We start from the raw sequence: 15,308 nt of genomic DNA on the forward strand, positions 1-15,308 counted from the left end.
ATGGGGACTGGGCGAAGAGCTGGGGGTGGGGGCAGTGGGGAGCACTCGCTGCCCTTGCTGAGGAGCTCTCCTCCCTAGCCCTCCCTTCCTAACCAGTCATTCTCTTTGCCCTTCTCTGCTGCCTCCTGCCATCTTTCCTTGGCCCTGCTCCCTCCCTGCCTCTGTCCTCTCTCCCCTGCCCCGGTCCCTGATACCAGGTGGACAGAGCCATTGCTGCCTGTGCCGAGTTGCACGACCTGAAGGAAGTAGTCCTGGAAAACCAGAGGGAGCTGGAAGGCAGCCGGGCACAGGTGAGGCGCGGAGAGCTGCTGCTTTCGCTGGAGCTCGGCAGCCTCGTTGGGTGAGGCCTGTTGACTGGCCCCTTTCAGCCTGGCTTTTCTTGATTGCTGCTGCTGCTTCCATGAGTAGAGAGCAGTTTTCAGAGGAAGGGGAGATAGGGAGCTGGGCCTGCAGGAAGAGAGGAAGTTTACTTTCCCTGATTAGGACCCCTGACTGCAGAATAAACAGGATGGAGGAAGGGGCTGCTGGCGAGGTGCTGGAGGCCTCTGACTGCAGACGCTTTCCAGGCTGCTCTGGGCCCCCTCTGCAGTTGAAACGCTTGCTGTTTTGTTGGGAAGGCTGGGGTTAGGTCCAGCCCATCTTCTGGAAGAGCGATGCGCTCTGGGCTGTCTCAGCAGGCCCGTCCCCGTGCTCTGGAGAGAGGAGGCTGGCTTGACAGTATTTGCACACGGCTCATGGAAAGAATCTAAAGCCCACAGAGCCTTTTTCTGCTTTAATGCTTAAAGAAATATCTTTTAAAAGCAATATTATGGAAAATTGAGAAATTAGAGAAGAAGTAAAACTGTCCGTCACCCAAGCACAGCTGCTATGAGCGTTCTGGGCTGGCTTGCTTCAGTTTTCATGCTTCTGAGGTTCTTCTGCAGCTTGTCCAGGGCATGTTCGCATCCTGTTTGTTTCATGCAGCCCTGTCTTTTACGTGTCATACCCGCTTGTCGTCGTTGAGATTTATTGCTGTGGAACCAAAGCCATTGTGAGGCTCGGCTTTCCCTGGCCTGTAGGTTAGGAGCAGGGCTCTGGCCTGATTACCGGGCTTCCGTTTCTGGCTCGGCTACCTACAGGCATGTGGGCCTGGCCAACCTCCTTCACTGCTCTGTGCCTCAGTTTCCCCATGTATACAATAACTACTCCGTAGGGTTGTTGTGAGTTAGGGGAGCTCAGGCCATAAGGTCTCAGAAGGGAGCCCGACAGAGCGGCTGTTCCTGGGCATCCCCGGGTGTGATGTACAGGCCCCTTCCTGTTGCACAGTGGGGTCACCAGTGTTCCTACTTTGCATTGAACTGCTCCATGCAAATGAGGCTGTTTTGTATTTAGGATTTTCTGCCTTATAAGGTCTGGATTAGGACTTGACAGACTATGGCCCACAGGCCAAATCTAGCCCACCACCTGTTTTGATAAATAAATTTTGTTGACAGGAGATCTCGCCCATCCATTTATGTACGGGCTACGGTGGTCGTGTGCTGCCTTGGCAGTGTCGAGCTGTCGCAACTCAGATCTGGTAGCCCGCAAGCCTAGAATATTTACTGTCTGGACTTTTATAGAAATAAGATTGCTGACCTCAGGCCTAGATTCCCAGAGGTGGGATTAAACTTCATCCAAGGGCATGGCCTCTTTTTCCGGGCCTATACTAATCTCACTTGCCCTCCAGAAGGTGATGCTGACCCAGCAGGAGAAGGCTGAGATCCACAGGTGAAGAGAAGGACCCTTGGAATTCTCTGTGACAGCCCCCTCTGCCCAGTGGATGCTGGGGCGGGGAGGGTTACAGCTCTTAGGCCGGGCCTTTGGCGCTGGGATGGGTGTTTATACACTTGCTGCTTCAGCCTGGATTGTGTGGGTGGCACTGGGGCCCTGCAGCGAGTCCCCAGCCTCTCTGGGCACAGCCTCATCGAGAACTGGAATGCTTGGTCCAGCAGCAGCTCTGGTCACCAGCAGCTCTCCCTGAACACGGATAAACCACAGCAAATGGGATAGAGTTAGATGCTTGCAGGAACTTCCAGCCTGGCAAAACAGTGTTATGAAGGGCAGGGTAGATTACCCTCTGGGAATTTCTGATGCTTAACTTCCAGGGATGAGGTTGGGTGACCTGAGCTGCCCCATCTTTACTGCTGGCCCTTCTGGGTCCCTCCCTCTCAGGGAAGCAGCAGCCAGCACGGTGTCCAGCAGAGGGCGCTTCAGAGCCTGGAGCGGTACTTCTACCTGATCCTGTTTAACTACTATCTCCATGAGCAGGTGGGGCTGGGGGATGAGTGGACACACAGCCCCTTCTCCTGGGGCCCCTCCAGTCTCCCCACTCGGTGACTGGCATGGGGTCGGTGGGGACCTCTGTGGAGCTGGGGAGGGGAGTGGGGACGTTTGTTGCTTTCAGAGGAAGTGGGGAATGGAGGAAGCAAGGAGAGACCCAGATAGAGGGACAGTCCCTGAGCAGGAGCCAAGGAGAGGCCCCATCTCTCTCCTCTGGGTCCGTCTCTGTATCCTTAGCCAGGGCATCAGGGCCTGTTACTCTCTCCCTACCCCCTTGCCCCTGCTCTGGGCCATGATGGGTGTCTCCCAGGTCCCCCACTATGGGGTAGGCAGGAAGAGTTTGGGATGGCCCCGTGCCCCTGAAATCCCGTCTCTCTCTGCCTCGGGCTGCAGTACCCGCTGGCTTTTGCCCTCAGTTTCAGCCGCTGGCTGTGTGTCCATCCTGAACTGTACCGCCTGCCTGTGACACTAAGCTCAGCGGGGCCTGTGACCCCCAAGGACCTCATCGCCCTGGGCTCCCTGGTGAGTGTGCCTGACTGACTGGGGAAGTGGGAGTGGGTGTGGGCTGGCCCTGGGACTGGTTACAGCCCTAATTCCTGTGGGGTTGGGCTGAGCATTGCCCTCAGTGATGATGGGTGAGGGGATCTGCCTGTGAACAAAATGGGGCCATTCTCAGGCCTTAAGAAGTGCTTGCAGCTCTGGTTACTGTTCAGTACCTGCTCTTCATTCTCAAACCCAAGTGCTCTGGGCAGGGAGTGAGGAGAACTGTTTCTGAGCTTTGCCTCCAGTGTCGCATCTTTGTCTTAGCTTCCTTATCCGGAGAGTGGGCACCATTGTTCTTGTCCATGCCAGGGTGGTTATAAGGCTCCAAGTGTGCAAAAGTGCTTTGTAAACATCAAGTGCTGGTCTTATCCCCCATCCCCCATGCCCACCTGGGGCCAGGCTCTGAACCTCAGTGGCTGCTGTGGGTCCCAGGCTTGCTGCTGTCCCGACAGGTGGCAGATGACCTCATCTCCCCAGATGCACTCAGCACCGTCAGAGAGATGGACGTGGCCAACTTCCGTCGGGTGCCCCGTTTGCCCATCTATGGCACGGCCCAGCCCAGTGCCAAGGTGACCACCCTGGGGGCACACTTGGGCAGGGGGAGGGTGATTGAGCCCTTTCGCTGATGGCCTTCCTGTCCCCCAGGCTCTGGGGAGTATCCTGGCCTACCTGACCGACTCCAAGAGGAAACTGCAGCAAGTCGTGTGGGTCAACCTGAGGGAGGAGGCTGTGCTGGAGTGTGACGGGCGAACTCACAGTCTGCGGCGGCCTGGGCCCCCCATGGCCCCTGACCAGCTGGAGGTGGGGCTCTCCTGCCTTGTACCACCCCTCTGTTGGAGGCCTTCTAGGCAGCTGGCCTGAAAGGGTCTTCAGAAGCTCGTATGCTCCTATTGTAGAAATGGGCCCCGAGAGGAGCGTCTCAGGGAGTGACTGATTCAAGACTGTCATGATAGCCCCGGGTCTGGTTCGAAACCTGGAGGCTCGAGAAGGGGCAGTGATAGGCCCCAAAGCCAGGACTGTCCTGGCTGTAGCCGGCTCTGGTCTTTCAGGGCTGGCCTGGGGGTTGCCATGTGGCCTCAGCCCTCTGTCCCACCCTCCCCTAGAACCTGGAGACCCAGCTGAAGGCCCACCTGACCAGGCCTCCCCCCGATGCTGACGGCTCGCGGACCCACAGGTTCCAGACGTGCCTCACCATGCAGGAGGTCTTCAGCCAGCACCGCGGGGCCTTCCCCGGCCTCACCTACCACCGCATCCCCGTCCCAGACTTCTGCGCCCCTCGCGAGGAGGTGAGGGCCGAGCGGCTGAGGCCTCCAGGGAGGGGAGGACGCCCTCGCTGTCTCCCTCGGGCCTGGGTCTTGGCTGTGGGCACAGCTCCCCAGGGGGACTAAGAGCTTGTTCTGCACGGTTTCAGAGCGGCCTCCGTGGTTTAATCACATGCCTTCCAGGCTTTGCGTTTGTGTGTGTGCACGCATGTGTGTTTTATGTGATGTGTTTGTGGGGTGGGTGAGTATGTCTTTGCTGTTGGTGGAGTCTGTGTGTTCAGAGTAGTTGTGAGTGTGATTGTGGGGTGTGTATGTGGTGGGTCTGTGTCTGGCGGCTGTGAGGTCCTGCTTGTCTTTACTAGGGGACGTATAGAGAGCATGTTTTGGGGAGTGCTGTGAGGTGGTGTGTGCATGGAGTTTGTGCAGGTGGGTGCTGCAGGATGCTTTGTGTGACGGAGGGGGGTTTGTGTGTGCATGTGTTAGCTATAGGTTTGTGTGTGTGTATGTCTTGTGTAGTTCTGTGTCTCTAAGGTTTGTGTGGAGTGTGTGCCTGGCATGTATTGTGTTGGGGTCACTGTGCGCCTGTGTAATGTGTCGGTTGTTTGGGGGGCATGTCTGTGTTGCACCCGGCCTGTTGTGTGCCTGGTGTGATGAGTGGTGATGGGCTTGTGTTTCCCCGTCACTTGGCTCTGTGGTCTGGTTGCCTGTGGTTTGTTGCCCCCTAGTGGTCGTGTGCTGCAGTGCGTGGCTGAGGTCCAAACTGCCCTGAAGCTGGGGCCTGGGTTGCGTCCACCTTGGGTGGGCAGTAAGGCTGGGGGTCCACAGGTAGCCTGGGGGCACAGCACATGGGAATATGTATGTTCTCCCTGGAAGGTGGTAGCAGCTGGAGCCTCAGGTGTGTGCTTGTGTGCGCTCACCTGTCAAATGTGGGGTTATATGCGGGTATGGCTGTTTACACGCACAAGGTCTTGTGTGTACCTCAGTGAGCTGAGAGTGTGCATACCAGGTTATGAGCCTGACACGACCGGGCACTGGACAGGCACTCCCAGGGCAGCTGCCTGGGCCACCTTGGGAATCAGTGCAGCAGGGGCACCAACTGACTCCGACCTCGGTTTCCCTGTGCAGGACTTTGACCGGCTGCTGGGGGCCCTGCAGGCTGCCCTTGCCAAGGACCCGGGTACTGGCTTCGTGTTCAGCTGCCTCAGTGGCCAGGGCCGGACCACGACTGCCATGGTGGCGGCTGTGCTTGCCTTCTGGCACATCAGAGTATGTTGGCACATCAGAGTATGTGAGGACAGGGGTCTGCCCAGGCAGGGGGCCAGCTGGTCCCTGGGGACCCCGGCGAAGGCAGGAGGGTCTGGGGGGCTGAGCTGGTGCCTGGTGTGGTCCCAGAGGCCCCTCCCGTTAGCCCTGCGCAGATAGCGTGTGGGCTGGCAGACCCCCAGCATGGGCTCTAGGTGTGGGGCTGGGGGAGGGTGCAGTCTGGTAGCTGGGCTCCCAGTCCCAGCGGCTGTCTTCTCTCAGGGCTTCCCTGAGGTGGGCGAGGAAGAGCTGGTGAGCGTGCCTGATGCCAAGTTCACCAAGGGCGAGTTTGAGGTGAGTGTGCCCCCTAGGGTCCCCGGGGGACACCTGGGGGAAGAGAGAGGGTGAGTCCCCCTGGCAGTCCTGGAGGGATGTTCAAAGCTCCTCCCAAAGCCATCACCTTCTTCCACCTCCTTGTACCAGCACTTCCCTGTCTCCATTTCACAGATGAGCAAACCAGGGCACAGGGTAGCTTGGCTCTGGGCCCTGGCAGATGTCTGTGAGAAGTGAGGGCCGGACCCCTCCCCATTCTTCCTGCTCCTGCTGCTGGGTGGCTGTGTGCCCTCGTGAGGCCACTGGCCACTGTCTTTTCTGGGCAACATTGAGGACCACCTCACAGGCGCCTGGGGCCCAGCTGTGGCTGGTGGCCTTGTGCAGGGCCATACTCCACCCCAGCCCCCATTTCAGGTCAGGGTCCTGGATGGACCGCACTAACCATGCACATTTAGCCACCCAGGTACCGTACCCTGCCACGTGCCATCTTCCCTGACACCCTGCAGGTAGGTGGCAGTGTCCCTCCTTGTCTGACGGATGGGGCATGTGAACTCAGGAGTTGGCATGGGCTGCCCAGTGTCAGCGTCGTGCTCAGCTCCTGCCTACCTGGCCAGCCTCGCCCATGCCCCTCCCCTCTGACACCCGGGCCTCGGTGCCGCGCCTCAAACTCACCAAGCGCTTTCGGCTTGGCATATGCTTTTCCCTTGCCCTGGACCGCTTCTCTCTTCTTTCTCCTGGCTGATTCACAGATTCTTTTCCTTTTATTTTTTTATTGTGGTAAAATATACATAGCATAGAATCTGCCTTCTTAACCATTTTTCAGTGTATGGTTCTCTGGAGTTAAGTACATTCACGCTATTGTATGGCCTTCACTACCATCTCCAGAACTTTTTCCTCAGGCCAAATTCACCATATCTCCTCACTCCCCATCATCCCTCCTCTAGCCTCTGGGAGCCACCATTCTCCTTTCTCTCTCCATGAATTTGACTGTTTAACGTGCTTTCTATAAGGAGAATCATGCAGCTTTTGTCCTTCTGTGGTTGGCTTATTTCACTCGACATGATATCTTCAAAGTTCACTCATGTTGTGTAGCATGTGTCGCGATTTCCTTTTCTAAAAGGCCACGTAACATTCCATCGTCAGTACTGACCGTGTTCCATTTATCCGCTTTATCTGTCTGTGGAGACCTACGCTGTCGTCTCCTCTCGGTTATTGTGAGTAACGCTGCTGTGAGCATGGGTGTACACATATCTGTTTGCGTCTCTGCTTTCAATTCCAGAAGAGGAATTGCTGAATCAATTGGTAACTCACTGCTCACGTTTTGAGGAACTGTATTATTTTCCACAGCAGCTGCACATGTACATTCCCACCAGCAAAGTACAAGGGTTCCGGTTCCTCCACATTCTTTCCAACACTTGTTGTTTTCTGTGTGTCTTTTTTTTTTTTTTTAATAGCCTTCCGAGTAGGTGTGAAGCGATACTTCACTGTACTGCTGGTTTGTATTTCCCCAGTGATTAGTGATGTCGGATGTTGTTTCATTTAAGGCCGTTGCTTTATCTTCCTCAGAGAAATGTCTATTCAACCCATTTTTGATTTAAGTTGTTTTGTTGGTGTTGAGTTGTAGGAACTCTTTTTCTATTCTGGATATCCGTTCCTTCTTAGATATGTGATGGTTTGGTGGATTGCCTTTTTGCTCTGTTGATAGTATCTTTTCATGCAAAAGTTTTCAATTTTCTTTTTTTCCCACACCACGCAGCATGAGGGATCCTAGTTCCCCAACCAAGAGTCAAATCCGCATCACCCCTGCGGTGGAAGTGTAGAGCCTTAACCACTGGGCAGCCAAGGAAGTCCCAAAAGTTTTTAATTTTGATGAAATTAGTAGATTTTTTTCTTGTTTTCTGTGCTTTTGATGTCATGTCCAAGAAGTCATTGCTAAGTGCAGTATTATGAAGCTTTTCTTCTAAGAATTTTATGGCTTTAGCTCTTAAGTTTAGGCCTTTGATCTATTTTGAATTAATTTTTGTATATAGTATATGGTTAAGGGTCCAAGTTTATTCTTTTGCATGTGGATATCCAGTATTCTCAGCACCACTTGTTGAATAGAATGTCCTTTCCCCATCTAATGGTTTGGCAAAAATCTTTTGACCATATACATGACGGTTTATTTCCAAGTCTGCCGGTCCTTCAGACGTGATAGTTAGAACTCTCTCCATTCACACCCAATCCTGTGCCAGGAGCTCTGTATGTGCTTCCTTCTCCACCCTTCACAGCTCCCAAGGGTTAGGTGCCCTGACTACTCCCAGGTGATGCAGGGAGCCAAGCTCATCACCCTAGAACCACATCAGAGATGGGATGGGACCAGAGCACAGCCAGGAAGTCAGCCTCTGAATCTGTGTTCTAACGTTACATCCTGTGACCCAAGAACACTCTATACCCACATCCTCACCTTTTCTAGATCCTCATGTCTAGACCAGCTTCCTCTGTGATTAATTCAGGTCTGGTCAAGCCCACAGTCCAGTGGGGAGCATTTAATAGAGTATGAAGAGGGCTGAAATAGACATTGGTGCTGAGGGCTGAGGGTATAGCTTGGGGGAGTCCAGGAGGGCTTCATGGAGAAGGTGACATTTGAGTGCATTTTTAGAAGGATGAATGAGTCTGCCTGGGGCTGTGGGGAGGGGTAGTATGCACAGAGGATCAAGTGTGCAGAGGAGGGAGTCTGGAAAGGGCAGGAGCTAAGGGAGGCTGCAGTTGGGCAGAATGAAAGATTTGAGGTGGGGGCCGCTGGTTGTGAGACCCTTGGAGGGCCATACTGTGTGTTTGATAACCTTGAGGCCAGTAGGGAAGTAGGGGAGGTTGGGATCAGAGTCTTATCCTGGAAGGCCAGTGTGTGGAGGAAGGCATGGAGAGGGGAAGCTGGGGCCTAAGTGAGGATGGGCCTGCCCAGTGAACAGGAGCCCAGTCCCCACTGGTCGGTCTTGGGGACCATTAGTGGTGGGGCAAAGAGGGAAGACAGCAGGATGACCTTGGGTTTCCGGCTGGTGCTGGTGACAGCCGAGGAGAAGAAGGGGAGGAACGATTTACCAGGAGAGGCTAAGAGTTTGGTGCCTTGCATTTGAAAAAGCTGCAGCCCTCTGCTGGGGAGCTGCCCCTGGGTCATGCCGGGACCTGCAGGTGGTCCATACTCCTCTCCAGTGAGGTGTCCCACCCAGAGCTCGGAATCCAGGCGTGGATTAGCCCAGGGTCCTCCCAGGTGATGAGCCCTCTCCTCCCACTGGGCTGTAGCTCCACCCCTGCCGGTGTGCCAGCTCAGGGTCAGTTCTTCTGAGAAACAAAGGGGTGAGGGAGACCTACCTCCCCACCCAACCACCACCGTGATCCCGCTAGGACGCAGCTGTGGAGATGGGTCAGATTGAGAGAAGAGCTGAGTTAGTCGGGTTTTGGTCTTTTGTTCATTTAGCATCATCCCATGGAATGCCTCCTAGGTGGAAAATCTCTTGCTCTTGGGGGTCAGGGAGCTCCTCATCTGGTGGGGGATGGATGTGAACAGGTGAACACGTGGGTGCGTAAGATGGATGAGTAGGTGGTGGTCGACCTCGGGGCTCTGAAAGGACTATGTGGGCTTTTGGGGTGGGTAGACCGAGAGGGCTCCAGGAAGGCATTGGGCCCATAGGGGGAGTTCTGAGTGAGGCTGGGAGGCAGGCGGAGTCAGACACTGGGCGGCCTTGTAGACATGGGGAAGCTTTTGGTTTTTATGTTGAGTGTAAGGGAGCCAGGAAGAGACTGAAGTTACCCAAATAGAAAGCGCTCACATTTATACTCTTGTAAGGCCTCTCTGGCTACCAGTGGGTTGTGGGTGCTGGAGGCCTGGATCGCTGCTGGCACAGGGTGTGGGGGTGCAGGGTAGACGGAGTCAGAGCGAGATCCACAGCAAGTGACTGGGAGGGTGGGAGGAGCCCTGCACTGCAGAGTGACCGTAACTGGCCTCAGTCTCCCCAGGTAAAGGGAACGCTGTCTACACTGGGTTTCCCAGAGCTGGGTGTCCCCGGAGTGCCTGCAGGGTGGACGAAGAGCCAGTGGAGCCCCACCTGAGGCTTACCATACACCCACTGCTCACCCCGCCAGCTCCAGTTACACTACAACTATCCGTTTTATGGATTAGAGTCCTGGATAAGGTTCCATTTGAAGCAAGGTTCCTACTGCTTGAAAAAATAAGCCCCTCAGGAGCCCTGGCCTCCGAGATATCCGGGTACGCCCTTGGGTCCCGTCCCTGTCTGAGAAATGAGGGGCCATCAGGGCCAGCGCGGCCCTTAGTGTGGGCGAGCCAGTTGCTGGCACTGGAGGCCCCTGACTTGGTTTTCGTTCGGATCATCCCCTGCCTCTGGCCCCAGGTGGTGATGAAGGTGGTGCAGCTGCTGCCCGATGGGCACCGGGTGAAGAGGGAGGTGGACGCGGCGCTGGACACGGTCAGCGAGACCATGACGCCCATGCACTACCACCTGCGGGAGATCATCATTTGCACCTTCCGCCAGGTGAGCCCCGGCCCACGTGCCGTCCCCGCGTGCACAGCCCAGGAGGGGGCTGACCTGGGTGTGAGGTGGCTAGGGCGCCCCACAGGACCCTCAGGGGCTCTCAGTCCCTTCTCCACCTCCTGGAAGTCAAGGTGATCCCTGCCATGGAAGCACGCCCAGCCCTGACTTTCCCCGGCTGGATTCCGCAGTGCTTGGTGGGGTGTGCAGGGGTGAGGTTCAGAGGATTCGGCAGCTGCTGTGGCCCTGGGACCCATCAAGGATGTGACTGCTCAGACGGAACACCCTGTCCTCGATCCCTGTGGTGCCAGGCATTCACCCTCCAGTTTCTGGGCCACGGGAGGCCCTGGGGGTCCTGGGCAGGAGGCAGGTGGGTGGATGGGTCCTGGGGAGCGGCTGTTTAATATTCGGCAGGAAAGCCATCCAGTGTTTTCACAGCTGATGCTGCCTGAGGGACTGAGCATTCAATTATACACATCAGAAGTTTTCTATAAAGTCCAGATTTCATATAAAAATTCAGAATTTTAGCTGATCTAGAAAAAACAAGCCCTTTAGTCAGCCATGGTCCCAGGTACTCTGTTGCACGTGGCCCAGCTGGTGGAGTCACATAACCCACGGGGGCTGCTCTGGCCAGCAGACTAGGGGGCCTCTGGTCTCTGTGTGGAGCATCAGTTCAGTTCAGTCGCTCAGTCGTGTCTGACTCTTTGTGACCCCATGAATCGCAGCACGCCAGGCCTCCCTGTCCATCCCCAACTCCCGGAGTTCACTCAGACTCACGTCCATCGAGTCAGTGATACCATCCAGCCATCTCATCCTCTGTCGCCCCCTTCTCCTCCTGCCCCCAATCCCTCCCAGCATCAGAGTCTTTTCCAATGAGTCAACTCTTCGCGTGAGGTGGCCAAAGTACTGGAGTTTCAGCTTCAGCATCATTCCCTCCAAAGAAATCCCAGGGCTGATCTCCTTCAGAATGGACTGGTTAGATCTCCTTGCAGTCCAAGGGACTCTCAAGAGTCTTCTCCAACACCACAGTTCAAAACCATCAATTCTTCAGCGCTCAGCCTTCTGCACAGTCCAACTCTCACATCCATACATGACCACTGGAAAAACCATAGCCTTGACTAGACAGACCTTTGTTGGCAAAGTAATGTCTCTGCTTTTGAATATGCTATCTAGGTTGGTCATAACTTTCTTCCAAGGAGTAAGCGTCTTTTAATTTCATGGCTGCATCACCATCTGCAGTGATTTTGGAACCCCCCAAAATAAAGTCTGACACTGTTTCCACTGTTGCCCCATCTATTTCCCATGAAGTGATGGGACCAGATGCAATGATCTTCGTTTTCTGAATGTTGAGCTTTAAGCCAACTTTTTCATTCTCTTTCACTTTCATCAAGAGGCTTGTTAGTTCCTCTTCACTTTCTGCCATAAGGATGGTGTCATCTGCATATCTGAGGTTATTGATATTTCTCCCAGCAATCTTGATTCCAGCTTGTGCTTCTTCCAGCCCAGCGTTTCTCATGATGTACTTGCATATAAGTTAAATAAGCAGGGTGACAATATACAGCCTTGACGTACTCCTTTTCCTATTTGGAAGCAGTCTGTTGTTCCATGTCCAGTTCTAACTGTTGCTTCCTGACCTGCATATAGGTTTCTCAAGAGGCAGGTCAGGTGGTTTGGTATTCCCATCTCTTTCAGAATTTTCCACAGTTTATTGTGATCCACACAGTCCGACCTGTCTAATTCTGTTCCTCTCTGACCCAGTGAACCTGACTGTCTGCTGGGCAGAGGAGGGTGCTGGCGTGGGAGGGGACAGTTGTGAAGGGAGCAGGAGCTTTGAGAAGACTGTGCCCCAAGTGAGTGAGCACCCCCATGGGTGCTGACCTGCAGTGGGGCAGCGGTCCCCAAGAAGGGGTGGCTCCGAGCCAGCCCCATGCTCAGCCTGCACTGGGCACGCATTGTGAATGGCTGATCCAGGCCAACCTTTGCTTAGGGTCACAGATCAGATCATGGTTGGGGGAAAGGGTGTTTGGCTGGAGGCAGGCCACCTGGGTTATGCCCAGGGTCAGCGGTCAGTTGGAAGGGATACCAAATTTGGGGTGGGGAAAGTGGTTAAGGAGTTTCAGACTTTGCTGAGCTTTGAAAGATGGAGTAGTTTTCCCCACGGCCAGCAGCTCCCTTTGGAGTTGCCTGTGGGTCTCCCTCATGGCGGTCTGGTATTCTGCCACCAGGTGGCAGCAGTGAACCGAAAGCCTGAGCGCCTCCTGCTCAGGAGACGTTGAGAGAGCAGAGAACCAAGCTTCCACTTCTCTCTGTAGCTAGAGGCCTGAGTAGTAGGAAAGGAATGCCTAGCTCTGCTTCAAAGTGCCGCAGGTCCCCTCCCGACACTGACCACACTCAGTCAGAGTTACCCCTCTTCACAGCCTCTTCCTTCTGGCCCTGCTAGCACTTCGCTGCCTTCAGGCAACCCAGGGGTCCCCCAACTCCACCAAAGCTGATAGACCCTCCCCCACTCTGAGCTCTGCAGCCATGGATGTTCACTGTGGGGCACACAGAGGGTGCAGCAGGGGGCATTGGGGGCATGAGCCTCGGGGAGACAGGAGAGGTCCCACAGAGCAGCCCTTGATCCGTCCTGATGTAATGAGAGCCAGGGGGAGTTGCTTCAGATGGGAGGGACTGCATGGGCAAAGGCCAGGAGCTGGAAAAGTGCAGAGAGAGTTCAGAGGTGGTGAAGGTGCTTCGGTGCCCACGAACACAGTTGTGTTGAAAATTGTCAAAGATGAGCCTGGATGGGTAAGCTGGCTCTGCTCTGTTGGCAGTGGGAGGGGAGGGAGGGGTGGCTGGGACTAAGAGCAGTAGATGCTCAGGCTGCCTTTGGAGTTTGGCGTGTTTTAATGGAAACAGAACCAGCAGAGGACTCTCGTTCCCTCCCCATAAGATCTGGGCACTTACCCCTATTCCAAAGGCCAGGACGGTGCCAACCTCTGCTTTGGGAAGAGGGGAACCCCTGAACTCCATCCCTGGTGTTGGTGATTGGGGGATAAGGGTCTGGGACAGAAGCAGGGTCCAGAGTCATTCCCCAATGTGGCCACCAGGTGGCCCCAGTGAGCTGCACCTGGGCTAAACTGAAAAGAGCTGAAGAGCCGAGGGGCCTGAGACACCCTCCAATTAAATTCTTCTCACCCTGGCTGTACAATAGATTCACCTGGGAGCTTTAAAACAGGCCCATGCCTGAGCTCCATCCCCAGAGAGTCTGATTCCATTGGTCTACTAGGGATGGGGTGGCCAGGGCATGGATCTTTTCCTAAAGTAACTTAGGTAATTCCGAAGAGCGGTTAAGGTTGAGCACTACATACTCTAAGCCAGGGCCCCCACCTTTAGGAGGTTCCGGAGTACCTGGAGGGTGTTAGATCCATGTTTCTGGGCCCAGCCTGACCTTTGCTTCTGTAGGTCCGGGTGCCTAGCAAGCTCCTAGATGCTGCTGCTACTCCTGGGTGGGGGCCACACGGGGGGTCTAACATGTCGTGTCTTGCCCTCTTACTCTCTCCTTTGCTTTTTTCTTAAATATACGTATATATTTTATTGAAGTATAGTTCACTTAAAGCATTTCAGGTGCCTAGCAAGGTGATTCAGTTATACATGTATGTATATATTATTTTTCCAGAGAAGGCAATGGCAACCCACTCCAGTACTCTTGCCTGGCAAATCCCATGGACTGAGGACCCTGGTGGGCTGCAGTCCATGGGGTCACTAAGAGTCAGACATGACTGAGCGACTTCCCTTTCACTTTTCACTTTCATGCATTGGGGTTTCCTTGCTCTCTCCTCATTTTCATGGGTTAGAAGAGTGACTATTGTTAAGCTGGCAGTACTCCCCAAACTGATTCCCTGCCTCTTCCCAACTGACTCTGTCAGCAAGAGCACCCCACCTCCCCTTCCTCTTGGATCTGCTTGACCCCCACTCAGGGACCTTAGGGAAACCCATCACTCCACACTCTGCCAGAGCACCCAGCCACTGCCTCCTAGAGGGGCAGAGAGATACACAGTCTCCCATACAGGAGGCAAGGACCTCAGGTCCTATTTCACCCACAGAAGTCCTCAGTGACCAGGTAAGAAGCCACCTAATCATCTGGACCACAGCTATCATGGGTGGCTAGACTCAAAAAGGACAATTTCCAGGGAATTTCCTGGTAGTGCAGTGGTTAGGACTTCATGTTTTTACTGCAGAACGTGTGGGTTCAGTCCCTGATCGGCGACCTAAGATCCCACAAGCCATGCAGTATGGCCAAATAAATAATTTTTTTAATTAAAAAAAAAAGGCCAATCACCAGTAATAATGAGGAGGTTTATTGCTACTGTATAGAAATACAACTGGTATTTATATATGGATCTTCTATTTTGCAATCTTGTAGAACTCATTTATTAGTTTTAATATTTTTTATTAGTGAATTTCCTCCAATTTTATGTATACAAGATCATGTCATCAGCAAATAGAGATAGATACTTTTGTCTTTCCAATATGCATGCTTTTTATTAAATTTTCCCTGGCAAGGTCTTCATGGACAATGTTGACTAGAAGTGGCAAGAACAGACATCTTTGTCTTGTTCCTGATCTTAAGAGGAAAGCTTTCTGTCTCTCACCGTTCAGTATGATGTCAGCTGTGGATTTTTCATAGACATCCTTTGTCAGACTGAAGAAGTTCCTCCGCATTCTTAGTTTATTGAGTGTGTTTTTGTAATGAAGAGATGTTAAATTTTATCAAATGCCTTTTCTCTTTCCATTGAGATGATTCTTTGGCTTTTGCCCTTATTCTGTTGGTGGAGTGTATTATTGGAATTGATTTTTTGGGTATTAAACTGAGCTTGCATCTGTGGGATAAATCCTTCTTGGTCATGATGTATGATCTTTTTATGTATTGCTGCGTTTGGTTTGTTGAGGATTTTTGCATCAAATTCATAAAAGCTACTGATCTGTAGTTTTCTTTTTCTATGATGTGTTTGTGTGGTTTGGCATCAGGGTGATGCTGGCCTCATACAGTGGTGTGTGTATGTATGTATGTGTGTGTGTGTTAGTTGCTTAGTCATGTCCGACTCTGTGACTCCATGGACTG

The 15,308-nt window shown here is 53.6% G+C and overlaps 1 protein-coding gene across 3 annotated transcripts in view; it reads left to right on the top strand.

The window, feature by feature from the left end:
• Nucleotides 1–15,308, top strand: part of PALD1 (phosphatase domain containing paladin 1) — an 84,167-nt gene that overhangs the window by 51,561 nt on the left and 17,298 nt on the right. For all 3 annotated transcript variants that reach the window (XM_055535064.1, XM_055535075.1, XM_055535080.1), the window contains 9 exons: nt 198–290; nt 2,191–2,286; nt 2,692–2,820; nt 3,294–3,410; nt 3,487–3,642; nt 3,945–4,127; nt 5,229–5,369; nt 5,628–5,699; nt 10,067–10,207. In XM_055535064.1, the coding sequence (XP_055391039.1) occupies nt 198–290; nt 2,191–2,286; nt 2,692–2,820; nt 3,294–3,410; nt 3,487–3,642; nt 3,945–4,127; nt 5,229–5,369; nt 5,628–5,699; nt 10,067–10,207 (1,128 nt within the window). The remainder of the gene's footprint in view (nt 1–197; nt 291–2,190; nt 2,287–2,691; nt 2,821–3,293; nt 3,411–3,486; nt 3,643–3,944; nt 4,128–5,228; nt 5,370–5,627; nt 5,700–10,066; nt 10,208–15,308) is intronic.

This window comes from Bubalus kerabau, chromosome 1 (assembly GCF_029407905.1).
Source record: "Bubalus kerabau isolate K-KA32 ecotype Philippines breed swamp buffalo chromosome 1, PCC_UOA_SB_1v2, whole genome shotgun sequence".
NCBI classification, from domain to species: Eukaryota; Metazoa; Chordata; class Mammalia; order Artiodactyla; family Bovidae; genus Bubalus; species Bubalus kerabau.